The 26,101-nt window shown below is 55.0% G+C and overlaps 1 protein-coding gene across 1 annotated transcript; it reads right to left on the bottom strand.

Moving 5' to 3' along the window:
- Nucleotides 1-176: 176 nt before the first annotated feature.
- On the bottom strand, nucleotides 177-25,632 carry COPG1 (COPI coat complex subunit gamma 1). Its single transcript, XM_060109623.1, has 24 exons — nucleotides 25,505-25,632; nucleotides 24,562-24,614; nucleotides 24,041-24,121; nucleotides 23,730-23,801; nucleotides 23,522-23,601; nucleotides 22,023-22,098; nucleotides 21,733-21,825; nucleotides 21,230-21,316; nucleotides 19,904-20,061; nucleotides 19,675-19,808; nucleotides 18,031-18,098; nucleotides 17,657-17,845; nucleotides 15,679-15,774; nucleotides 13,231-13,474; nucleotides 12,351-12,426; nucleotides 10,954-11,057; nucleotides 10,445-10,570; nucleotides 10,065-10,133; nucleotides 7,350-7,492; nucleotides 6,894-7,065; nucleotides 6,166-6,263; nucleotides 3,862-4,000; nucleotides 3,532-3,630; nucleotides 177-664 (listed from the first exon to the last, which is right to left on the bottom strand). Exons 1-24 carry the CDS (start codon nucleotides 25,539-25,541, stop codon nucleotides 534-536), a joined length of 2,625 nt encoding a protein of 874 aa, XP_059965606.1. The 5' UTR covers nucleotides 25,542-25,632; the 3' UTR covers nucleotides 177-533.
- Nucleotides 25,633-26,101: the final 469 nt, after the last annotated feature.

Here is a 26,101-nt window from a genome sequence, read left to right as displayed (position 1 = left end):
AGCAAACCTGCACCGCTCCTGCCCCTGGGCATGGGGCTCGGGTGGGGGCCAGTGAGAGGGTCCTGCTTCATGCTAAGTACAGTGGCAAAGGGCTGCAGGTGCAAACGGGACGCAGAGGTGTTCTTGGGGGTAGGGAAGCCGGACTCCTAAGCACGAGTCTGCAGAAGTAGCAGTCATTCAATAAATACATGCTGTTTTATTTATAGGGATAAGATGGTTCCTTAGGGGATCAATTCAAGAGGTGGTGCAAGCACTTTATTCATTTGAGATGTCCCTTCCCTGGCAGGCAAGGCAGCAAGTTCTAGGACAAGCTAAAATCATCCCCCTCTTTCAAAAGTTACCCTCAGCAGGGAGTTTTGGGGCAGGGGTTAAATTTAAAAAAACACAAAAAACAAAAAACCTCATTGATTCCTAATTGTTTTTGAATACAATTGGCTTGGAAAGGAGTTTCCACTGGGTTCATAAGGAAGGCCTGACTTCTGCACAGTGTTGGGGGGGGAAGGGTAGGACTTGGTCCTATGCAGGCTGGCCTCTTAGCCCACAGACGCCAAGATGATGTCCACTGGAAGCTCCTCCGAACTTCTGGCTGTCACCTGCATTGTTACTGTGTCCAAAAGCAGCAGCCGGGAGCGCACCAGGATGTCATGGCCCCCCCGGAATACGCCTGGAAGAGAAGAGAGAAGGACAGGTGTGTAAGGCAGAAGGGGGCTCACAGCTGGGCTGAGAGGGGCACCTGCAACAACTGGCGAAGGCAGCTCTGGGGCTTGAGATGGGAGGGGCCCGCAACCAGGAGCACTGGCTGAAATCCCTGCGTGAGGCCCTGGGCACGTCCCTTTACCTCTTGAGCTGCAGCATCATCCATCATCAATGATCTCAGTAGAGATCACTCTACTAGCTGTACTTCACGCTTCGGCCAGGCTAACATGAATTAGTGGACACATGTGGCTTGTGTCTGACATCGCAGGGGCGCTCCCACACGCTGACGGAATCTAAGAGCACAGGCAAAGGGACAGCCCCGCCATGACAAAACCACAGCACAGGTGTCTGCAAAACCCGGGGGACTGGGTTGCTTCACTGTGGTCAGAAATGATGGGCTTGGGGGCTGTCAGCTGTGAGCAGGGCACTGAAGCAGAACTACTTCCTAACCCTGTTTATAAACACTCAGAAAAAAGAATTTCCTTTTGTTCATTGTTTTAGGTGTGATCAGTGTACTGCCTCCCTTTTAAACAAAGCGTCATTAGCTTTTAGAGAAGCATGCAGATCAGAAACATTTACATATGAAATGTCTATATATGGACTTTGCTCTAAAATAATCTGGGGGTGGAGAACGAGTATAGGTAGAGACACTATCTGTTGTTGCAGCTGGAGGATGAGTACTTGGGGGTTCCATTTTTGTGTAAATTTGAAAATTACTTTTTTTTTTTTTTTTTTTTTTTTGCGGTACGCGGGCCTCTCACTGTTGTGGCCTCTCCCTTTGCGGAGCACAGGCTCCGGACGCGCAGGCTCAGCGGCCATGGCTCACGGGCCCAGCCGCTCCACGGCATGTGGGATCTTCCCGGACCGGGGCACGAACCCGTGTCCCCTGCATCGGCAGGCGGACTCTCAACCACTGCACCACCCATAAGTGCTTAAAATCCCACTCCTATTAGAAAAGACCAACCAACCCAATAGAAAATTAGACAAAGGATCTGAAAACAATTCACAGAAAAGGAAATACAAATGGCACTTCGCATTTGAGAAGATACTTAACTTCCTTCAATATACAAGAAATGTAAAGTAAAACTACATGGAGGGTTTCCCTGGTGGCGCAGTGGTTAAGAATCCGCCTGACAATGCTAAGGGACACGGGTTTGAGCCCTGATCTGGGAAGATCCCACATGCCGCGGAGCAACTAAGCCCGTGCGCCACAACTACTGAGCCTGTGCTCTAGAGCCCACGAGCCACAACTTCTGAGCCTGTGCGCCTAGAGCCCGTGCTCTGCAACAAAGAGTAGCCCCTGCTCGCCGCAACTAGAGAAAGCCTGCGTGCAGCAATGAAGACCCAATGCAGACAAAAATAAATAAATTAAAAAAACAAAAACAAAAAAAGCTACATGGAGGGGCTTCCCTGGTGGCGCAGTGGTTGAGTCTGCCTGCCGATGCAGGGCACACGGGTTCGTGCCCCGGTCTGGGGAGATCCCACATGCCGCTGATTGGCTGGGCACTTGAGCCATGGCTGCTGAGGCTGCGCATCCGGAGCCTGTGCTCCGCAATGGGAGAGGCCACAACAGTGAGAGGCCCGCGTACCACACACACACACAAAAAAAAACCTACATGGGGACACCATTCTTTACACCTGACAAAGACCATAAAGTTTGATAACGTGTTGTGCTGTCCAAAGTGTGGGAGAAAAGGAATACAATTCCTACGGAAGGCAACTGGAAATATTTAGCAAAATGAAAAATGCACTTTAACCTGGTAAAGCCTTGGGAAACTTACCCTACAAATACCCTCAGTGCACATAGGCAAAATAAAGTGTTTATGTGTACATGTATGTATGGGATTATTCCCTGCAGCACAGTCTGTAACAGCAAAAGACTAGAACAGGGGCTTCCCTGGTGGCGCAGTGGTTGAGAATCCACCTCCCAATGCAGGGGACACGGGTTCAATCCCTGGTCCGGGAAGATCCCACATGACGTGGAGCAACTAAGCCCGTGCGCCACAACTACTGAGCCTGTGCTCTAGAGCCCGTGAGCCGCAACTACTGAAGCCCGTGTGCCTAGCGCCCGTGCTCCAGTGAGAAGCCACCGCAATGAGAAGCCCACGCACTGCAACGAAGAGTAGCCCCCGCTTGCCGCAACTAGAGAAAGACTGCGTGCAGCAGTGAAGACCCAATACAGCCAAAAATAAATAAATAAATTTATTAAAAAAAAAAAAGACTAGGACAATCTAAATGTTCATCAATACATGAACTGGTTCTACAAAATATGGTCCATCCATAGAATGGAATAGTAATCAACTACAAAAAAGAATGAGCACACAGTCTGGGATGATGAGAAAGTTCTGGAGTTGGATGGTGTGATAGTTGCCCAACAATGTGAATGTACTTAATGCCACTGAACTGTACACCTAAAAATGGTTAAAATGGTAAATTTCATGTTACATTAAAAAAAAAAAAAGAGGAAGCTCTGAGTATCGCTAGGGAAGTTCTCCAAGGTGCACCGTCAAGTGAAAAACCAAGTGCAGAACAACATATACACCACCTGTATATAAACATTTGAGTTTAAAAAGGGAAATGCGTACACATTTGCTTTTACATCCCTATGATCACAGGAAGGATATACAGCATCCTTTATAATATAACACTGGTTGCCTGGTGGAAGGGAAACTGAATGCCTGGCAGCAAGTGTTGGGAGGGAGACATTTCACCACAGGTCTCTTTATGCCCTGTGAACATTCAACGCTGTGAATTCTGAATTCCCAGGCTCCCGAGGGGGCCCCCAGCCCAGGATGTGGTGGCATCAAGGCCCTTCCCACCAGAAATGCCGCTTACCTGCCAGGAGCAGCGTGTGTGTGTTCTTGTTGTCCGGCACTTTGTCTGACCTCTCACAAGGGTGCATTCCTAAGAACTTCACAATATTGCCCACAGCCTCTGTGGGTAGAAATCCCAGTGTTATTAACCCACGACCTCCCCCGGTGCCACCACCACTCCCCCATCCCGACCCCGCTCTGCAGTTTTTAATGAAGTGGCATCTGAAGTACGTGCTCTAGACATGGTCCTGGATCTTTGGGGATGTGGGGGCGCGGGACGGGGGGACCTCTTCAACAGTAGCCAAGGATCTTGTAAGGCAAGCAAGCCGGAAATGGCATCCCCAGGACTTACCTTCAAGCGTCTTGATGGTGGACAAGGTGAATGTTTCCTCCTTCTCAAACTCATCCCCTACCTCATCCCAGGCTGCTTCAAAGTTCAGCTTCATGACCTTCTGGATGTGATCAGCTATCGTGACTTCCAGATCTTCTAGCTGGGGAGATGCAGGGGCGCATTAGACACACAGTGCTCGGGGACAGACACCTCCAAGCCTCTGCTCCGCTCTGGCCACCCGCCCCTTCCCACCACGCAGCCACAGGTGCTTGCTAGGCACTGTGGTCAGGCGACAGGCACCACCTGACCGGCTCCCTGTCCTCAGGGTGTTCACAGCCAAGTGGTGTGCCCTCAGCAGAAAACGCCTCACCTGTTCACAGCCGTCCCTCAGTATCTGTGGGGACTGGTTCCAGGACCCCCTCGGATACCAAAATCATAGATTCTCAAGTCCTTTATATAAAATGCTGCAGTATTTGCATTTAACCTACACACATCCTCCCTTATACTTTGAATCACCTCTAGGTTACTTAATACCTGATACAATGTAAATGTTATGTAAATAGTTGTAAGTACAATGCAAACACTATGGAAATAGTTGCCTTGTGTGGCAAACTCAAGTTTTGCTTTTTGGAATTTTCTGGAACATCCCCCACCGCAATTCTGAATATTTTCTATCTGTTGGTTGAACACATGGAGGCAGAATCAACAGATATGGAGGGCCTGCTGTCCTCCCCCTCGGGTGGCAGCTAGGAGAACGCAGCACTCTGAAGCCTGGAGTAAGTGCCAGACTGGACGGGAGGGAGGCCTGCATCCTGTGACTCAGCCGTGTCCCCCCTGGGGCCGACACGTCGTACTGCCCCCCACCTTGAGCTAACTGTACATAAACGTTCCCCATTCATTCACCCAACAGCTCTTCACTGAGCCCCTACTCCTGTGCACGTGTAAGGTGCTCACAAGTAGGACTCAGATCCTACGGTAGAAGCTATGCCTCAGACCCAGCCCTCCTGTCCTAGGGCAGTTCCCGCCCTCAGGTCATTGCTGGCTCAGGGAAGGCCCATCCTCAACAATGGACCTAGGAGGACACAAGTGACCATCAGCTGTATTCGGTGACTGCCCCTCTGGACATGAGGGCTCTGAAAATCTCCATCCCAGGTTTAGTATCAGGGTCTGCACTCAGAGGGCACTGAGTCACTGTGACCTGAGCAAACCCCAGAACTACCCTGCACTCAGTTCCATGCGAGCTCCGAGAGCTGGAACTGGAAGGGCCGTTTCAGCGCATGAAAGGACTGCCCAGCAGATGCAAATGGATCCAGTTTCTCTAGAAAGCAATTTGACAGTATGAATCAGTCCTTTTTTTTTTTTCGCTGTGTTGGGTCTTCACTGCTATGCACGAGATTTCTCTAGTTGCGGCGAGCGGGGGCTACTCTTCATTGTGGTGCACGGGCTTCTCATTGCGGTGGCTTCTCTTGTTGCGGAGCATGGGCTCTAGGGCACACAGGGTCTAGAGCAAAGGCTCAGTAGTTGTGGCGCACGGGCTTAGTTCCTCCGTGGCATGTGGGATCATCCCGGACCAGGGCTTGAACCCGCGTCCCCTGCATTGGCAGGCGGATTCTTAACCACTGCGCCACCAGGGAAGTCCCTCAAAAAAGTCTTAAAATCAGACTTAGCCTTTGACCTAATTATTCTACTTCTAGGAATCTGTCCTAAGAAGATAACTTGAAATGCAGATAAAAATTTGTACCCAAAGGGATGGTTAATGTAGCATTTAAAAAGTGAAAATTTGGGAATTCCCTGGCAGTCCAGAGGTTAGGACTCCACGCTTCCACTGCTTAGGGCCCAGGTTCAATGCCTGGTTGGGGTACTAAGATCCCACAAGCCGTGCAGTGCGGCCAAAAAAAAAAAAAAAAATTTTTTTTAAAGTGAAAATTCGGAATCACAAATGCCAAGTGTTTAAGGAATACGAGGTCAAGTGAGTTAGGATATATTAAAATAAGGGAGTATCTTAAAGTCATTAAAAATTGTGTTTATGAAGTATTTGTAATGGCAGGAAAATACACTCTGGTTCTAAGTGAGCACAGCAAGATCTGTAAGTACAGAATAACCGCAACGATACAACTCCTCCCCCCTCCGTCATTCCCAAGGACTATGGGTAATGTTTTCCTATTTGTGTATACTTTGTTTTTGTATTTCCCAAGTTTTCTTTTTACACACAAACATGTATTTTTTTTTAAGCTAAAAAAAAAATTATTTCAAAACCAAAACCAGCAAGGAAATGCTTCAAGACTGGCTGTCAGCTCCTGAAGCCTCCTTGCCCCAGCTTCTTACCACATACTCATCCTCATAGCCTTCGTCGTCGGTCTCCCCGGTGGTGGGATCGCAGTCCTTGACAGTGAACTTCATCATGCAGCTGAACGTGCAGCCCACTGCGGGGAGGGAAGGCCGGGCAGTCGGGTGAGGTCCTCTGTGGGCGGGCGGCCACAGCCTGCCTTTTAGCTTTTAGGCCTCAGCTGCATCTGCACTAGTGGCACATGCCACCCGGCCCCACAAATCTGGACAGAGGGCACTGGCTTGTAGAAGGCAGGAGAGCCAGGTTGCAGCCCCCAGGAGTTGCCCTCACAGGGAAGGAAGAGAGAGGAATGCAGAGATGCTGCATGGTGGCTACTGGAAAAAGCACCTGGTTTCTTTGGTTGGAGTGGACCTGGGACAGTCCATGTTTGTGCCTGTCTCTGGGCCTTCCTCTGTGCTCTCTCCTGGTACAATGAGAGAGTCCTGGTTTGAGGACCAGGCAGACCTGGGCTCTGCGTCCTACCAGCCACGTGAACTCAGACAAGCCATTTAACCCGAGTCTTACTTTCCTGCTCCCCAGGGGTCTATGAGGAGGAAATGAGCGGATGTGTGAAAAGCCCCCAGGACTTAGCCATCCTTCTCTTCTTCTCGGGACTGACCTCAAGGAGCTGAAGCTCTGACAGGAAACAAACAGCTGGTGCACAAGCCACCCACCCCACCACCAGGGGCTCCCACAAGGCCAGGAGGGCATCTGCAGAGGGGCTCACCCGCTGTGGGGTCATCCTTGGGCAGGGCCACCAGCGTGTAGCAGGTGCCAGGCTGATTGTAGGGCAGGCTCCGGGCGGGCACGTAACACAGCACCTCGTAGGCCTCCGTGGGCTCCATCTGCACTGTGACGTTCTCCAGAGTCTGGTCGTTGAGCGTGTTCGTGCAGTCAAACTGGACCAGGGAGCGGGGGCGGGCACTGAGACACTGCCCTGGACCCAAGCCTGCTGCACAGGAGCGGCCAGGAGGTCCTGCCTCTCACCCCACGGCCACGCCGACGCCCATCCCAGGCCCCCGTCCCAGGCTCCCTGTCTGCACGTGGATGCTCAGGAGCCACAGGGGCCCTGCATTAAGGACTCGAGGGACACAGCAGCTGGTCGTGGATGTGGCATCGGGCTGGGCTCCAAGCACCGGTGTGGGGTGCCAGGGCCCTGCGGGAGGGCCTCCCTCCGGCTCACCTGGAAGACCATGTGCTCGGGGAAGGTGTGTTTGGTGCAGCGGATCACGTACTCTGTCTCCGACTCAGTGAGGGCCACGGGCTCAGGCGAGGACTTGAAGAGGGGCCCCAGCCCCTGGAACTCCGGCACTGCCGCGAGCTGCTCTGAAACCCCCAGGCCACACGCTCACTCAGCTGCTCAGTGATGTCTCTAACCAAATCCTCAGGCCTGGTCCTCAAGCTCTCCCACCCACTGAAGTAGGCACTCCCGATCTCCCGAACAAACCCGAGCGTTTCCTCACCTCCCTTACTCTGCTCAGCTTGTGCCACCCACATGAAACACTCCGCCCCGCTGTCCCACACAAGACGCCAGAGCAACCAATGGACATTAGGCCCAACGTCCCAGGCCTAATCCATTTGGAGACTCCCTCAACCTTAGAAGCTCAGCAAGGATTCTTAAAAGAGGGAGACTGGGAAAAGGCTACGAGGAGCTGAATGCTGTGATGGCCACGAACCAGGTGAAAGAACAAACTGGTCTTAGACACGGGGCAGTTGAAACAGTGGCCCAAAAGGAGAGGCTGCAGATTCAGAGTGTTGCAGAAAACCCAACTTAGTGTGGACGGTGGGCGTTTGGTAAGGCCTCTCCCTGTGGCCCAGAGCCAGGTTCCAGCCCTGGTGAGTCCAGGTGAACAAGGCGTCTGGCAGCTGCCCCTATTCTACGGCAGGGGCACAATTCCCCAGAGTGGTCATGAATCACCTGTGTCAGAATTACCTGGGGGTGAGGGCTTGTGAACAACGCAGATTCCTGGACCCATCCCAGATCGGCTCTATCAAAATTTCTGGGTTTGGGATCCACCGATCTGCATTTCTAACAAGTTTCCTCAGATGACTCTGATGTATACTGATATTTGAAGACCACTACACAAGATTTTTAACTTGTCTTCCCAGTTAAATTGAACTCCATGTGGAAAAGTACTGTGCCTGAGGCCAGGGATTTGATACTCTGCCTGAGCAGGTACTTGATTCACATTTCAGGGACAGGGAGAGAAAGAAGGCATTATTATTATTTGGCCTTCTCCCCCGACAAAGAGGCAGCCTGTGTGCCTGCTTCAGCCCTCTGAACGTGCAGGCGATAAAAAGCCCAGAAAGAGCCAGCTTACATATTAGGAGGCACATTCAGGCCCCCTGTGAGCCTCAGCCACCAGAGTGCTTTTCTATGGGAATTTATTTCATTGGGCATCAAGTTTGCGGACATGCTGCCCCTTACTGCCTGGGGGACTCTGCTAGTAGCTATAAACTAACGCCTGAGTTTCACACTCTTCATCAATCAAACAGATACAATAATCTTGTCCACAGGGTTGTTGTGAAGATAAAAGAGGCAATAAGGGTCAAGATCTAGCAAAGATCCTGGAACTTAACACGTGATCCATAAACATTAGGATTTGGAAGGTTGGTTACAAATGGGCTTGAGTCCCTGGAAGAGGCTTCAAAGGAGACTTCCTTGGGGGGCGTGGCAGAACAGCGGCCCCCAAGATGTGCATCAGCTAATGCCCAGAACCTGTGAGCATGTTCCCTCACTTCGCAGAGATTACGTTGGGTCTTGAGCTGGGCAGCGTCTCCTGACTTCTCTGGGTGAGCCCAAAGTGACCACAAGGTCCTGGTGAGAGGGAGGCAGGAGGGTCAGAGGCAGAGAGGTGTGACTGTGGCTGTGCTTCTGGCTTTGAAGACAGAGGACGGGGGCTCTAGGCAGCGAATGCAGGCGGCTGCGAAAGGCGAACCCCTTGCGAAAGTGTCTCCAGAGGGGGCTCGGCCCCGCCAACACGGTGGAACCCATTTTGGATTTCTGTCCTCAGAACAAGGTAATAAATTTGTGTTACGTTAAACCACCAACTTCATGGTAACTTGCGACAGAAGCAAGAAAGAACTAACACGCAAGGGAAAGCTTCGGATTAGAGTGATCCCAGTCAGCTCAGGATCCTAGTTTTGCTGAATCTGAGACAGTATGATGATGGAAGACAGGGTTCGGGAAGGGAATGGAAAAGGTGGGATTTAATTTAATTCAATGGTAACCGGGAGGCCTACTGTGAGGAAGGAAGGCGCTAAGTGCAGGGACAGAGAACAGAGACGACAGCACGTGGGGAACTGCACAGGACCGCGGAGGAGAAGAGAGGAGCCCAGGGAGGGCATCGCCAAGGGCGAGGGACACGTGCTAGGCCTCCAAGGTACGAATCTAGTGGATAACGTGCTCTGGCAACTGGACGCGCAGCCTCTCCCCTTAAAAATGCAGAGGGACAGATGAAAACCAAAAGAAAACCCTGCAAGACAACGTGGACGGAACACTTCTGGAACCCGAGACAAAGGACCATGTCCCTTGGGTCAGCTATATGGCATCAGACATCCGGAACTGGCCTGGGCCTCAGGGAACTGAGCCTCAGAACCGAGGCCGAGGCAGCTGTGAGCCAGTTGGAGCTGGATCTTAATCCCACCGCCCCCCCCACCGCCCCCCCTTGCTGTGCAAACTTAGGCAAATCACTGTCTCTCGCTGAACGTCCACATCTTCCAATACCACATGGACCCAATAACCTCCACCTGAGGTTCCAACATGCTGTCTGAATACTCTCAGAGCCCAGCACTCAGGAGAGACCCAACCGATGACAGCTCCTACTCTTAATTCCCTGGAGAAGAACCGCTACCCTAGCCGCGGCCCCGGGAAGCCCTGCCAAGCACCACCACTCACCTTGGAAGATCTCCTGCCGGGTGGCTGCCACCTTCTCAGGCTGCTTGGCTGCTGTGATGGGGGTGCTTTCTGCAGGAACAAACATGCATGGTGACCCATAACTCCAGGAACGGGCCAGGGTAGCGCAGACCACGGTGCTGTTACTCAGGGATTATAACTCCCACCCCCGAGAGTGTGAAGCACAGAGCACGTGAGAAAGAGAGCGGGTGTCTGGGCCTACGTGTCTTCATTTCCTGCGGCCAGAGGCAGACGGGATAACTCCCTCCGCCCAGCACAGCCCCATCCATCCTGGGCAGGTTTAGTGACTTTGCAGCCAACGCAGACCCTCCAGCGGAGGCCTGGACCGGAGGGCCTATGAAAGGAGTGCAGGTGTTACTTACCTGTTCTCTGCTCTGCCATGGGTGTGGTGGCCAGGGGGACAGACTTGAGGTCAAAAGGCTTTTCCGATGGTTCTAGAGTGTACTGCTGCAGAGCCCTCTCCAGACCAGGGATGGACACGGTCAGACCTAGAGGTCAGTGGGAGACTGAGGTCCTGGGGTCGAGGTTGTAGGACCTTGAGAAAACCACTTAGGCCTCTGAGGTCCCACTTTCTCATGACATCGTCCTTCGCAGGACTGATGTGGGGAGAAAACGGACATAGGAGAGGGACTCATAAAGGGTAAAGCACTCTGCAAGTGGGGGCTCTTATGACTAACTAGTGTTTCAATTCACTGGGCTGTTTCCACCCACGGGGCTGTGAACGCAGGGCCCTGGGTCTCTGGAGATCACAGTGATGCTCAGCAGTTGCCATGAAAGCCCAGCCGAGAGCGTCGTGCCTCCGAATTCCCCTGCTTGGCGAGACTGCAGCTCCGTTATGGGGCTGGGTCAGGGTCAGCCAGGAAAGACTCACCGTTTAGGATATAGCCTGCATTGAGGGCCTTCTGCTTCTGCTCCAGGACACTGAGATAGAAGGTGGCTCGGTCCCTTACTTCGTTGTCATCGTCCATCACACACCTGTGGCCAGAACACAAGGTCCTCCTGACCAGGGCCCCGCAGGGTGGCAGGAGGCATGCTGCAGGGCTTCAGCAGAGGTCAGTGAGAGGAAGCTGGTCTCTTAAAGCTCAGTCCTCGGATGTGGGCCCAGGCATCAGATGCACAGAAGGGCCCGCGGGACTCTAATTAACTAGGAGGTGGCCGTATTCATACTCTCTGGACCCTCCCCCCAGAGCCCACCCAGTGGAGGAGGCAATCTCCTGTATCCACAGCATACATCACAAAAGAATTTAATATGACCCAACAGTTCCACTCCTGGGTATACACACAAGAGAACTGAAAACATGTCATATAAAAAGTCGCACACAAATGTTTACAGCAGCGTGAGTCACAACAGCCACGAAGTGGAAACAACCCAGATGCCTATCAACAGATGCACGGACAAACAAAATGTGGTCTATTCGTGCGATGGAATATTATTTGCCCATAAGAAGGAATGAAGTACTGGCACATGTTACAACACGGATGAACCCTGAAAACATCAGGAAGAAGCCAGACACATGAAAGGCGACACACTGTATGCCTGAGTTTATATGAGGCGTCCAGAACGGGCAAATCCAGAGCCAGAAGGCAAGCAAGCGGCTGACTAGGGCTGGGGGGCTGGGGGGAATTGTGATGACTATTCATCGGTACACTGTTTCTTTCAGGGGTGCTAAAAATGCTGTCGGGACTTCCCCAGTGGTCCAGTGGTCAGGACTCTGCACTTCCACTGCAGGGGGCACAGGTCCCATCCCTGGCCAGGAACTAAGATCCCACAAGCCACGTGACATGGCCAAAAAAAAAGTTTTCAACTTAGACTGTGGCAATCGTTATGCAACTCTGAATGTACTAAAACCATTGTATTATACATTTTAAATGGGTACATCGTATGGGTCTCGAATTATATCTCAATAAAGCTGTTTTTTAAAGTAGAGAACACCTCAAATTAACGCCTAGGTGGAGGGATTTTTGCATGACATTATTTTTCATGTTCTTTTTTTTAAATTAATTAATTTAGGTTGTGCAGGGTCTTAGTTGTGGCATGCAGGATGTAGTTCCCCAACCTGGGATCGAACCTGGGCCCCTTGCATTGGGAGGGCAGAGTCTTACCCACTGGACCCCCAGGGAAACCCCATACTTTTCTGTGTTTCCATTTTTTCCTATAATCAATAGTTGTGTATCTTTTCTCCCCTTTTCCAATTAAAAAGAGACAAAGGACAGCCGCCTGGGCCCAAGGGAACACTGTTGTCCACCAGGCCCATGGCCTGGACTCACCTCTTCAGCAACACCAAGATACTGGGCAGCATCTCTTCATTCTGCGCTCCGAACTTGGCCAGAGCACTGACAGCGCCTGTGTTTATGAAGCAAATACGATTTACTGCCAGGGCTCGGAACGGGCCATCCAGAGCCAAGCAACCCCGACCCAGCAGGCCCAACCCGACACCATGAATCAAGGAGCCTCGGTCACGTGGGCACCACCCGGCCTCAACTCCTCGCCTCTCACAGGGAAGGCAGCCCTGTTCTTGGGTCCCAGGAGTCCTTTTCAGTATTAACTAAGAAGAGGCCATGAGAGCTGCCCTCAACTTCTGTATCCAAACGGCCTCAGCTCACAGTGAAGCAGTACACGACCATAAACAAGAGAACAAACTACTACTGAAGGAATAACAGCTGCTGAAAGAGGAATATCTGTCCAGAGAGGGCATGAGAAAAAAAGAGCAATAAATTAAAAGTAAAATTAAGAATATGATGGTTGCACATTGAATTGCACACTCATTTAAAACAGTGAGTTTTATCATATGTGAATTATATCTCAACAAAGCTATTATTAAAAATAAAAAACTAAACACCAAAAAGAAAGGAAGAAAGAAAGGAGGAAAGAAAGGAAAAAGGGAGCGAGAAAGAGAGAAAGAAAGTTAAAGGACAACATATAGTGACACTTAAGAACAAAAAAATCACTAAGGCGAATTAGAGGTTAAGAACCATTTACCTAGATGACGCCCAAACATCTAAGGTCCTTGCTACAAGATTATAAAACACCAAGCTTGTGAGGCAACACCACCAGGTGCCCATGTCCCCCAGGGGCTCAGGGCCCTTGGCCGGGGGGGGGTCTACTGCAGGGCAAGCCCAGGGCCCAGGGGCAGCCCTGCTGACCCACCTGCCCGGACCTCCTCATGCTCCAGGACCACTCGGTTGTAGATGAAGCGGATGTACTTGGAGGGGTTGTTGGTCTTGGGCCCCTCCTGGCCCAGGAGGTGCAGGATGCGCGTGGCCAGCACGGTGAACTCGCAGTCCTCGATGAACTCGCACAGGTGCGACAGCCCCGTCTCCTTGCTCTCCGAGTTCTCCTCGATGATGCTGATGATGCAGTCCACGATGGCCCGCTTGTACTCAAAGCCGCCCTGCAGCGCAAGGGGCGAGCTGAGCACCGAGGCCGCTCTCTCCAGAGCCTAACGGGCACCCGGCACGGCGGTCCAGGCACTGAACCTGGGGACGAGGGCCCGGCTCTCCCAGCCTCTACCTCCCTTTCGTGTAAAACAAAAGGCTCGGGCTGAATGCTCGCTGGGGCCCTGCCTGTTCTAAGAGTAGATGGTTTAAGAGAAATATCTGGGACTTCATTGTCTTTCCAGGTGTGAGATAAAGGCAGGATGGGTGATGTGCACGCTGGAGGAGGAGTGGGGTGTTAAGTGTTTAACAGGAACAGAGTTCAGTTTTGCAGCATGAATACGCTCTGGTGGCTAACTGCACGCCAGTGTGCATGTACTTCACAGCACTGAACTCTACACTTAAAGACAGGTAAGATGATAGAATTCTATGTCGTGGGTATTTTATGACAGTTTGAAAAAAGGCAGAATAGGGCAGTAGAGAGACAAAAGATCCCAGGATCAAATCTATGCTCTGGCTCTTACAGACTTTAATAACAGAAGTGGCAAATGAGATACCCCCTCGGTGCCCGGCCGTAACCCGGCAACGTGCAGCACGCTGGATGGGATGGTGGCGCATGCATAGTGCCCGTCCCATCTAAAGAGCGAAATCACCACGCAGCCTAGCGTTGCCAGGTCTTAGAAGTTTTTAAAGAGAAACTGGAAATCTATCGAGGTGGTTTTCCTGATTTTTAAATAACGGCTACTAATTCAAAATGTGTAAAACTCTGCACAAGCCAAGTAGAACTTGTCTGTGGGTCAAATCTGGCCCCTGTTCTCAGATTAGTTTGTTTTACGGCCGTGATAAGTCACTCTCTTTGTCTGAGCCTCAGGCACCTTCATAACAAGGACCATTAGCGTACTGACCTCATGGATTATTGTGAAGAATAAATTCGCTCACATGCACCTTACATTTCAATAAGGCTGTTCTGTCAGCAGGTGCCCTAGTTATAACACTGGCTCTGCAGCCCGCCCGCTGACTGGGCACCGACAGGCTCAGAGTTAACTGCAGGGCTTCGCGTGCAGCGGCTCATGGCTGACACGCCCTGTGATGAGGGACAGACCCTTTCCTAGCAGACAGGGTCTCGGTGTCTGATTGCTGTGTTCTAATGAGTGAAGCTCTCACGCCGTCTTCCGTGGAGCCACATGTTGTCCTGGGAAGCAGGGAGGTCCGGGAGAAAAAAACAGGCTCTGGAGCCAGACACTTACTGACCGGGTGGCCACAGGCAGGTGGTCTCAGATCCCTGATTTTTTTTTTTTTTTTTTGCGGTATGCGGGCCTCTCACTGTTGTGGCCTCTCCCATTGCGGAGCACAGGCTCCGGATGCACAGGCTCAGCGGCCATGGCTCACGGGCCCAGCCGCTCCGCGGCATATGGGATCCTCCCGGACCGGGGCATGAACCCGTATCCCCTGCATCGGCAGGCGGACTCTCAACCACTGCGCCACCAGGGAGGCCCAGATCCCTGATTTTTAAAGGGAGAAAGTAACGTCTACGACAAGGCCTGTTATGAGGATCACAAGATCGTATACGCTGTGTGGTGTCTCCACCACGCTGGGCCGTCAGCTGAAGGCACCCAAAGCCCTGTTCCCTTCTCATATTCTCGGGAATCCCGAAGGCACCCAAGGCAATGGTTCCTCTACTGCCTTGGTCCAAGGGCCCATCTGGGACTGGGGCAAAGGGCCACCAAATACCCGGGGACCAAATCTACTGCATGAACACTCTGCTTCTGCTCCTCTGAACGGACCAGTTTTGTGGAGACAACCAAGAAAGGTGGCCCACGTGAATCATTAGTTCACGACAGGAACAAAAACAGAACCAATGTCACATCACTAGCCTCAGTTTCCCAAGAAAGCACCCTGGAGCTCCTGGAATCGCTGGAATATTTCTACGTGAGATGACACCAGACAGAACTCGGTTTCCCATCTTCTACACAAGCATCACCTTGGGGCATCTGCTAGGTCTTTAGAGCCCGGGTAGTGTGTCATTAGGGTTATTAGCGTGATCACGGTGATTGGTGCATGTTTACACTGTCAGCCCACGAGGAGTTTCAAGGGCCGCGGGCACCAGGAAAGCAGCCGGCAGCAGGTGGACTGGGTACACCCGAGAACTAGTTGGGTGTGGAGCCAGCGGCCAGGCCACCACCCGCACAGGAGACCTGGTGCCCGAGCACACCGTGCTTACCTCCTCACGCAGCATGGAGAACAGGAAGTTCATGAGCACGGCGTGCTTGCGAGGGTACTTCTGACACAGCGCGCTGATGGCCTGGACCACCACCACCTGGGCCAAACAGACATGCGTGAGCAGCGGCCCTGCCACCCGGTGGTTACTTCATGCACCCAGGGCCAGCGGAGTCCTTCCTCAGGCAGGGCCGGGCCCTGGGAGCAACAGGCCAAGACGCGAGGGGAGCCCCACCTCCACCCTCAGGGGGCCCGCAGCCCCGAGCCCCCCAGACAAGGAGGCATGCACAGCAGTCCCGAGGCCCAGATCCAGACTCTGGGCCCCTCTACTCAGACTTCAAGGAAAGTCCGCCAGCCGCTCCATCCCGCCTGTCCTGCTTCTCCCCTCCCCCACCATCCCCACCCCTGAGCCTTCCAGCTCAGGCTGCCCCTTGGGGTGCTCTGGCCCCAGCCCTCTCCTCTTCTCAGTCTCTTTGGCAATCTCACCTCCTCCCGTGGTTTTAACCACCCCTTCTATGCCCCCAACGCCCAAACCTTCGTCTCTGGTCTGAGTTCAAGAGCAGTGCTTCCCAATGTCTACCACACAACTGCACCTGGCGCCCACGGGCACCCCAAACTTGGCCGCAATCACCACCATTACCCCCGCTTCCCTCCTCTCTGCCCCGACCGTCTCCCTCCTTCCCCAGACGCATCCACAGCACCATGAACCCCAACTAGAACACGGACTCACCTCTGAGGACGTTCACGCCCTCAGCTGTCACATGGCGCCCTGACACCTGGCTCTGTTCCCCAGGGGCTCTGAGACCAGCCCCCCTCCTGCTTCCCAGGCCTGCGGCTGCCTTCGCCTCCCTGCCCAGCTCCCACCACCAAGCCTCAGTCCAGTTCACCCTCCAGCAGCTTGGGAAGGACCTCTCTACGTGCAAGTCTCACTGTGTCATTCCACAGTCTACGAAGTATTCCTATAACCCACAGGCAGAGTTTATTCTGCCTACTTTGTGTCATTCCTGCTACAGAACTCACCATGCTCTATCTCAGTCATTCTCATTGCCCTCTGTCTGCCTTCTGCCCTGATTAAAGCTCTCCAACAATATACTAACGTTTATGTAACTGTTGTAAAATAACATAGTTACAGAAGTTGAGAACAGCGCGTAGGGAGGGGAGGAGGGGATGGGTGCGGCTATGCAGGGAACACCAGGGAGTCTCCTGGTCGTGGTGCAGTTGAGCATCCTGTATCTTACGCAGTTTCACACACACACACACACACACGTGTAACTGGTGAGCAAACTGCGGCCTGTGCCTGTGCTGTGACACTGTCCTGTGGCCCTGCGGGTGCTGGAGGACGACGCAGCTGGGGGAAGGGGGCACGGGAATTCTCAGTATATTTCTTTACCACCTTCCGTGAATTGTTTGAAAATAAAAGTTTAGAGAACACTACAGAAAACGCTTTAGCAGCTTCCTTAAAACCACAACTCTTTATCACGAGCCCCGGGGCCTCACACGGTCTCGCCACCACCTGCCCCGACCTCATGGCCTCCACTGGCCGCGAAGCACTTCAGTCCTTTCCTCTTGTTCCCAACACGCTTGCTTTTCTGCCTTTTCTCCCGTGTCTGCCCAGGTACCTCCCTGGGGCGGCTCCTCCTGGGAACCTCTACCCTGTGGGGTTTCCTCCCTGCACTCGTGTGTGAAATTACCGTGTCCCCGCCTCGTTGACTGTCCCCCTCCCCTCCCCAGCAAGCAAGCTCCAGGAGAGCAGGACTGGTCTGTCCACTGCTCTGTTCCCCTTTCTCCAAACTCTGCCTAGCACATGGCAAGCACACAAGAAACACTGAAGAACTTAACAAGCTGTCCGGGAGGCTCCTGGCCTCGCTGGACAAAAGCCAGACGCAGCATCGCGCGCACCTCTGCCAGCCCTCTGCCCCACCAGCCCCCCAGAACCTCCACCCCGGCTCGGAACGGGGACGCGGCAGGCGGAGACTGTGGACCTTGAACTCGTCCGAGATCTCTGACATGAAGGAGGAGATCTGCTTCATGAGGCGGTCGATGCTGCCCTCGCTGCCTGTCTTGAGGAGGGTGGTGATGGCCAGCGTGGCGATGCTGCGGTTCGAGTCTGTAACCAGGTTCTCCAGGTCCAGATTACAAGCTGTCACCGCAGATGGATGCTTCATGGCCACCTGTTTTGATTCGGGAGGAAAGAGATGAGGACAGGGACGGGGTACAGCAGTTCCCCCACCGTTCCGCTGGTCCTTCTGGTGAGCTCAGGTCACTGCCGGAGGGCAGAGGCGGACCAGGGCTGCACCTCCCGCAGGGCGGGGGCCAGGAGGCTCCCCCAGCCCCACTCCGCCCACCCCGAACTCACCTTGTTGAGGGTGCGGACGGCGGCATAACGGAGCGCGGCCTTGGGGGAGCTGCAGAACAGCTGGAGCACTGCGGGGGGACAGATACGGCTGCTGTGCTGCCGGGAAGCCCAGGGGCCCCCACGAGGGGCAGGGACCAGGCACAGCGGCGGGGCACACGTGCAAGGGCACTGAGGCTGCGTCCAGCTGTCTCCCTGCTGGTGCCACCACCCCAACCAAGGAGACAGCCGTCCTCCCCGTGGGCACCTGAGCCTCGCACGGACCCGTGGGCACGCTTGCAACCACCAGCGGTTCACACGCGGGAGCCTACAGTGCCGGGCACAGGGCTGAGCACTGCCTGCCGTGTCCCCGCGAGTCTCCACACGCCTGCAAAGCAGCTCCCGTATCTCCCCATTTCACAGACACAGAGGCCAAGGCACAAAGGGGCAGAGCGACTGAAGGAACGAGGCCAGCAGCCAGGAAGCGGCAGAACCAGGACTGACAGCCGGGGCTGCCTGCCCCGGGGCCCGAGCCGCTGCCTAGCCGGGGTCCCGGCAGAGCATCGGCCGCCCCAGCCCGCGCCTTGGCCTCAGGAAGCTCAGGCTCCGGGTGTGCTCGCTGGAGCGGCGAACGTGACTGCTGTTTCCTGCAGTGTCTACGCTCCTCTCCTCATAACTTGGCTTCCATTCTCTTATACTTTTTCAGCACTTATTTACGGTTTTCTTAAACAACCCTTATTTTAAAAGCTCTCTCTGTTTGACTTTCGTTATTCTGGAACATGAGTAATATAACAAGAAAGAACAAACATTCGAACCAGGGAATGAATTAGTTCTTTTGCTTCTGTCGCCAAAGAGGAGGAGAGACTTCTCTCTGCAAATGCGAACCCATCTCTCTGCCTGACAGGTCGGCAACCTTATTCTGGAGAACATGAGAAAAGCAGGAGGGCCAACCATTCCTCAGCCTCTGCAGCTGTAACTCTCTGGGAGAACCTCATGGCTTCCATTACTAGGTCTCTCCTTCTGGGACGCTTGCCCCTTCTCTCCTGCACCCGCCTTCCAGGACCGAACACTTAGCCCACTGTCACGTGCCTGCTACCCCGACAATGTAGTGAGATCTCAACGCTCAGCACAGGGGCCCGCACGATCAAGGCACTGATCACTCAGCAGCTGGCCCGACAGCAGCGGGAGCCCAGCGGATTCTGCTGCACGACCGCCCAGAGCGTAGGTGCCGCGTGCACCACGCTGCCCGTGTAATGGCACGATTGCTATCCTTCCCGTGGACAGGACAGCTGGCTCGCCCAGGCTCGCCCAGCTGCCCCGCCACAGAACCAGGACTGCAACCCACGCTCCTGTCCAGACTCTGACCAAGCCCTCTTTCTCCTCCCCGAGACGGCCCGGGCCCATGGCTTCATAAACGTGGGCTTCCTCCGCCGGGCCCTCCTGCCGCGGCAGCCACCCGTAGGCGGCAGAGCGCCTCTGAACCTCGCCTCCGCCCCCCACCAGAGCCCAGGTGAGAGGCCCTGGCCCGGCAGGGAGCTGATACCCGCTCTTCACCATAGCCTGCGGCCCGCCTGAGGGCATTTCCTTTCCTTCCCGCGCCCCCTGGCCCAGGGCCTAGCTCCCGGCAGGCACAGCCGAGTGGGGCTGGGGTGGGGGGCGCCCGGTCACCTGACACGGCCGGGGCCAGCTCCTTGGCGCTGCAGCCCGGCAGGCCGACGACGGCCGAGGCGGCCTCGTACACCACCAGCTCGTGCTTGTTGCGCAGGCAGCTCTCGATGAAGTCGAACAGCGGGCTGTCGCGGCTGCGGGACGACAGGTGGCAAGGGGACGCTGGGGGGACCGGCCGGGAGACAGGCAAGGCCTCGCGTGGCACAAGGGGGGTAAACGGCGCCACTACCTGCCGTCCTCCTCCTCCAGCTGCCGGCTGGCCACGCGGATCATCATGCAGTAGGCGAAGGGGGACTTGAGGCCGTGCCGCGTGAACTTGCTGATCATCTTGCTGACAGCCAGGCGGTCGTTCTTCCGCACATGGTACAGGAGCCCCAGCGCGTGGTACTAGAGGGCGGGAGAGGGCCGCAGAGCACGGGCGGGTGAGGCCGGGCCCCCTGGCCGTGGGGCTCTGGAGGTCACGGTCACTCTGGGCTCCGGCCTCCTCGTCTCTGGGATGGGCATCGTGGTTGCTTCCTCCAGAGCCCGGGTGCCACCATGCCCAACCAGCCACCTGGGTGTCTGCGGTCCTCGTTCGCCCCCAATTTCAGCAAGGGCCTCGACAGGCAGCGTGAGTGCAGGTGTGGAGGGGACAACAGGTGCCACAGATGGAAGAACAGGAGGAGACCAGGTGTCTCTGACCAGATAGAGAAAGCGGGAGCCAGGCCTCGAGGGGGACTCGTGTCGTAAGGTGCTGTGCAGACGTGAGGCCTCACAGCGTCAGACCTTACATGTGACCCCGCGTGACAGGTACTTCTGCCCCCACTGCCCTGCCCCAGGACTCGTGGCTGCTGCCGGCAAGGCCAGGTCTGCAGAGGGAAGGCACACGGAGTTACCTCCTGTCCCCTCCACTCTTCCCTTATTCCTTACCAGGGTGACACTCAAGGGCCTTCTACGTGGGAAGCTTCTGTGACCCTGGGAAGGGTTTGAGGGGCCACAGCTGGTCCTGGAGACGAGACCCAGCACAAAGGGCACAGAGGGAGGGAACAGACGCCCACACACGGAGGCTGCAGGTAGGGGGGCCAGATGGGCAGAGGCCACAGAGGCTCTCATTTTATCCTCACGGCTTTGTGAGGCAAGGACTTTCATTCCTGTTTTACAGACAAGGAAACTGAGACTCATGGAAACAAAGGGATTCCTGGCTGAAGTCACTGAAGAAGAGATCAGCACATGAAAGCTCCCCCAGGATGCTTCCATGCATCACTAACAAAGCCAGCTGGGCAAAGGCCCTCCGCCTGCCTGGGCCAGGTCAGCCATGTCGCATACCCCAAAACAACGCTCTGGTTATCAAAATACTCGATATTTTGGTACCAGCTAGTAACGCCTCTAACCCAACTCCCCCCTGCACGTGGTGCCCTGGATTCTTTCCCCAAACCCCCCAAGTCTCCCCACACGACAAAACGATTAAAGCCTGTTCCAGCCAGGGGCCGCCAGGATCTCCGTGGTAAGAGTCCACGCTGTCTGGCCAGGACAGTGCCACCAGCCTAAGTACCTTCAATGTCACTGCTCTGCTCACCTGGACCATGATGTTATCACTGGATGCCGCCTCCTGGGCCTCATTCACCCAGCGCTTGACCACGTCGAAGCTGCACTTGAGCAGGTGCTGTGGGGCACAGGGCACATTGAGGGGTGGGCAGGCAGGATGCTCCGGCCTGGCCACAGTTCAGCTGGCTCTGGGTCTTTCCTCAGACACAGCTCAGGGCCCCTCTGTCGTCCGGGTCCTCTGAGAAGCACACAGACTCGGGACAGCTCCCACCCTCACTCTCCCTGCCCCGGCAGACTTCCTGCCAGGCTCAAATTCCAAAAATCTGTCACCCCAAAGGATGGGTCAAGGCTGTCCAACTGGCCCCTCAACTGACCCAGAGTTCCCCGGGAGCTCTTTACTGAGAAGGGGGTGCGACTCTCAGATCTGGGGATACAAAGCTTTTCTTTTCTTTTGGAAAGCGACTTTGATGTTTCTTCAGCCTCCCAATCCAGCCCCCGCCCCCAGCCCCGCCGGCCCCTGCTGAGGCTACACACCAGGGAAGACACCAGAGCAGAGCTGGAGACGCTGGGCACCTTGTCCACGATGGCTTGCTTCATGTAGCGCTCGATAGCCTGTAGCATGGTGCTCTGTGGGGACAAGGGGTGGGCGGTCAGTCCCTGCCACCCTCAGGTGTGCAGGAGACAGGGTGTGGAGGAGGAACGGCCAGGAGGGAGGAAGCAGGCTCACGTCCTGTGTCCCCGCACCCCTCCCAGGAGCCGGGGGACGAGCTGAGCATGTGAAGGGTGAGACCCCATGGCGACCAAGATGGCCAAGGGGGACTCACATCAGTGATCTGGCACAGGGCGCGCACGGCCGGGCCCCGGTAGCTGTCTTCCTTCCCAGTCATGTCCTTCGTCAAGCTGCGGGGACAAGGCGATGGCCTCACGCAGGGGCCGGGCCTGCCCACCCCGGCCCTGCCCTGCCCACCCCGGGTCACCACGCCCGTCTCCTAACGGGCGTCCTCTCTGTGCTAACCCTTCCCCGCCACACACCACACAGCAGCCAGAGGGTTTTTCATAAAACTGAAAACTGACCGGGTCACTCCCCTGCTCTGACTGAAACCTTCCAGAGGCTTCCTGCTGCCATCGCCATCAGCCCCTCACAGAGACATCCCCAAACAAGCCGTGCTCTCCACCCCAGGCCCTGGCACCTGCGTCCCCTCAGCCGGGCGCACTGCCCCCCTCATCTCCACCTCTGTCCTGCTACTTCTCACTCAGCCCTCAGGACTCCAGATGGTTCCAGGAGGCCTTTCCTGACCCACATTCAAGTTCGCTGTCCTCCTGACCTGCGCTCACAGCCGTCACGCTTCCCTAACGCCTGTCTGCTGGGTTACTTCTCGGTAAATTCTGGGGCTGCAGAGGCCACGCCTGTCGTGTTTGCTGCTCTATTCCCAGAGTTCCACGGGGGCTGACAGACGATAAATATTGTCTAAACGAACCTACACACGAATGTATAACGTCCCCCCCAAAACTGTGGCAAGTAGAAGTAAGAGAACTGAGCCCAGGGATTATATTTCCGTCCACTCTGCCCCCTGAATCCTTCAGCCTTAACACTCAGTGAGCAAAGCAGTCCTTAGTGAGCGAGTCTGCGTGTGCTCCCCGTGTACATATACCCCTACGTGAATCCTCCCTGGGCTTTCTCTTAGTACTCGCTAGAGTCTTTGTGAAACTTCCGGCTGCCTCAGTTGACTGAGAGGAATCAAGGGAAGGAAGGCTCTGTGCCTAAGTTCAGGCCAGAGATTTAAAAGGGAAACCGCCCACCCTGGAGGCCGCCACTGGTGGGCAGGGTAACTGAAAGACGAGGCAGACAGGAGAGCAAAGGAGAAAAGGGCACGGGTGGGCTTCCCTGGTGGCGCAGTGGTTGAGAATCTGCCTGCCTATGCAGGGGACACGGGGTCGAGCCCTGGTCTGGGAAGATCCCACATGCCGGGGAGCAACTAGGCCTGTGAGCCACAGCTACTGAGCCTGCACGTCTGGAGCCTGTGCTCCGCAACAAGATAGGCCGCAATAGTGAGAGGTCCGTGCACCGTGATGAAGAGTGGCCCCCGCTTGCTGCAACTAGAGAAAGCCCTCGCACAGAAACAAAGACCCAACACAGCAAAAAACGAAAGAAAAGAAAGAAAAGGAAGGAAGGAAGGAAGGAAGGAAGGAAGGAAGGACTGAGTTAAAAATTAAAAAAAAAAAAAAAAAGGGCACAGGCAACGCGTAAGCCAAAGTCTGAGCGCCTGGTGCTCGTGAGAAGATGGGCTCTGTGTCGGTGGACCATTCAGAGACCAAGACTCGCCTGCTGGTCACGATGATGACATCCTCTGCGATGCAGGACATCTCCTTGATGGTCAAGTAGCACATCCGACGGAGGGTGGGCTGGGCAAGAGATGCGAAAAGCCCTCTGACCCCTGGCGCAGCATGAGGCAGCCTCGCTGACCGGAGGCCCTCCCACCACCCAGTCAGAGCTGCTCCCTCTGGAGGAGGGCTGGGGTGGGGACACTTACATCGTTGGACTGAAAGAGTTTGGTCATGGCAAAGAAGGCCTCGGTTGCTTCTGTGGTCCCCAGGTGCTCCCCCTGTTTTAATCAAGAAAGAAGGCTCAGCTTGGGACAGACGGGCCAGAATGCTCTTCCTGCCCGATCAGCCCAGGCCAGATCCTCGGACCCTGCAGAGGCGCCGTCAAGGGCGACACATCGGAGTGGGACGCTGAGGGGACCCAGAGCTGGGCCTCTGGCTACAACTACACAGGGGCTGTGCCCCTCCCCCCAACACACCCCAGTACCATCTTCCCCACCCCCAAGCCTCACCCTGTTACCTGGTTTATGAGGTAGAGGATCTTGGTGAGGATGTGGGCACATTTCCGAGGATTGATAGGAGTTTCGTTAAACACGCGGGCCTAGGAAGAAGCGACCAAGGATATTACCTTCTGGCTGAGTTTATTTCCCTTCCCTGACTGCCCTCAAGCACGTCGAGGTCCGAGAAGGCCCAGGGTAAATAAATACACTTGCCCAACCTTATTTTCCTAAGGAAAGAGTCTTGCTTTGCTTTTTTCTTACTTCACCTATTAACAACTCCTGAAATTTCCCCTGAATATTAGCTGAGGATGTGCCGACTTAGTGATTAACGGATAGTCAGGCAACGCTTATTAATTAACTAGAACGAGAAACGAAGATGAAGAAAAAGACAGGTCTAATGAACCCTCCCCGGGAACAAAGTGCCCCCGCCTTTCCAGGAGCAGGTCTCTCCCCTGCTGTCCTTTAAACCAGCACTCTGAACGCGCCCACACGCCGACCAGGAACACTCGTGATGGAAGAGACGGGAGCAAACGACACTTGCCTCCTGGAGCACTGCGCTCTTCTCAAGGTGCTGGAACGGGTTGGAGCCTCCACCTACAGTCAGAGAACAGGCAGGACTGAGCACAGGCTGGGACCCTGAATTTCGGAACTCTCTCAGACGTAGCCAAGGGAAACATGTCCCAGTGCGCGACCTAGTCAAGCTCCAACTCCTCTGAACGACAACCAAAGCTCTACAACCTGCCAGTAGATCCAGCCATCCTCCTGCAAGGGGAGCTCCCTCCATCCCAAGCCACTGACTCACAGTCACCCAGTAGCCCTGGTACAGTCCTTGTGTGCCTCTCAGAGTGTCACGGCTTGCATTCATTTATGCAGCTGGTACTTAACTGAGTTCCTACTACGTGCGGGACCACCACTTCCAGTGACTAGGGTCTGTGCTTGGCAGATATCACACATGTAATTAGTTACACACCTCAGTATCTGACTGACGTCTGTTTCCACTACGTCGCGACCACTCTAATATTCCCGGCTCGAGCACTGAACGTCTCACTTGTTCTACTGCAGTGTCAGGGCACAGTACAGCCTGGCATGCAGTAAGCGCTCAATATATATTTACTGGGTAAATGCATGAGAGTCAGGGTTCTCAGCCACGGGACACTGTGCTCCCCAGTCTGGTCAGCACCGACGCAGCCCCAGCGAATCCCCACAAGAGCATCGCGCGCGGCCCCCTCCCCTGACAGATGGGGAAACTGAGGCACAGAGAGGCGTGCGACCCGCCCAAGGTCACCCAGCGAATCGCGGTCCGAGCTTACGAGTGAGGGGCAGTGGAGCCTGCTCGGGCTCTCCAGAGCTTGCCACTGACCGGCGGCAGCCCCTCGCACAAGCCCCCGTCCCTCCCGGGGCCTCGAGTCAGGACAGAGGCCTCCGGGGAGGGCGCCGAGAGCCTGGGCAGTGGTCCGGCCTCCCCCAGGCCTCGCCCCCCTCACCCGATTCCTCGTCCTTCTTGTCAAATTTCTTCAGCATGGTGGTGCCAGCGGGGGCGCGAACCAGCACCTAGCGCAGGACTGACCGACTGACGACGGTGGTCCTCCGGAGGTTCCGCATGAGCCACTTCCGGTCGGCCACGTCGCCCGGCTCTGTGCGCAGGCGCACTCCACGCTCCGCGCATGCGCACACCCGGGACGCTTCGCCCCGTGAGGCATTAACCCCGTCCCTGCCGGGAGGGGCCGGGGCTTAATTCGGCGCCTTACGCCGTCCTCTCGGTACATTCGTTCCCGCCTCACTGCCTGTGGCGGGGGTTTGAACGTGCTTTCGGAGGCGAGGCCCTAGCACGCTGGCCCGAGCAGCCGCCCACCTCCGAGGTGCTACCTCTTCTGGTCACCTCCTCCCAGAGGCCCGCCAGCATCGACTCACTTCAGCCCCTCGCCTGCCGGATTTCTCTGCCTACCTCGAATCGCCGTCTGACACACTAACTACATTCTTACTTTACCGCTTTGACTGTCTTTTATTCCCTGCGGTGGATGATGTTGACATACAGTAGGTGCTCAGACAATTGTTGCATCAATGGGCTCCTACAGTTCAAC

The sequence above is a fragment of the Mesoplodon densirostris genome, chromosome 10, assembly GCF_025265405.1.
Source record: "Mesoplodon densirostris isolate mMesDen1 chromosome 10, mMesDen1 primary haplotype, whole genome shotgun sequence".
NCBI lineage: Eukaryota > Metazoa > Chordata > Mammalia > Artiodactyla > Ziphiidae > Mesoplodon > Mesoplodon densirostris.
This window is presented reverse-complemented; position numbering and strand designations above follow the sequence as displayed.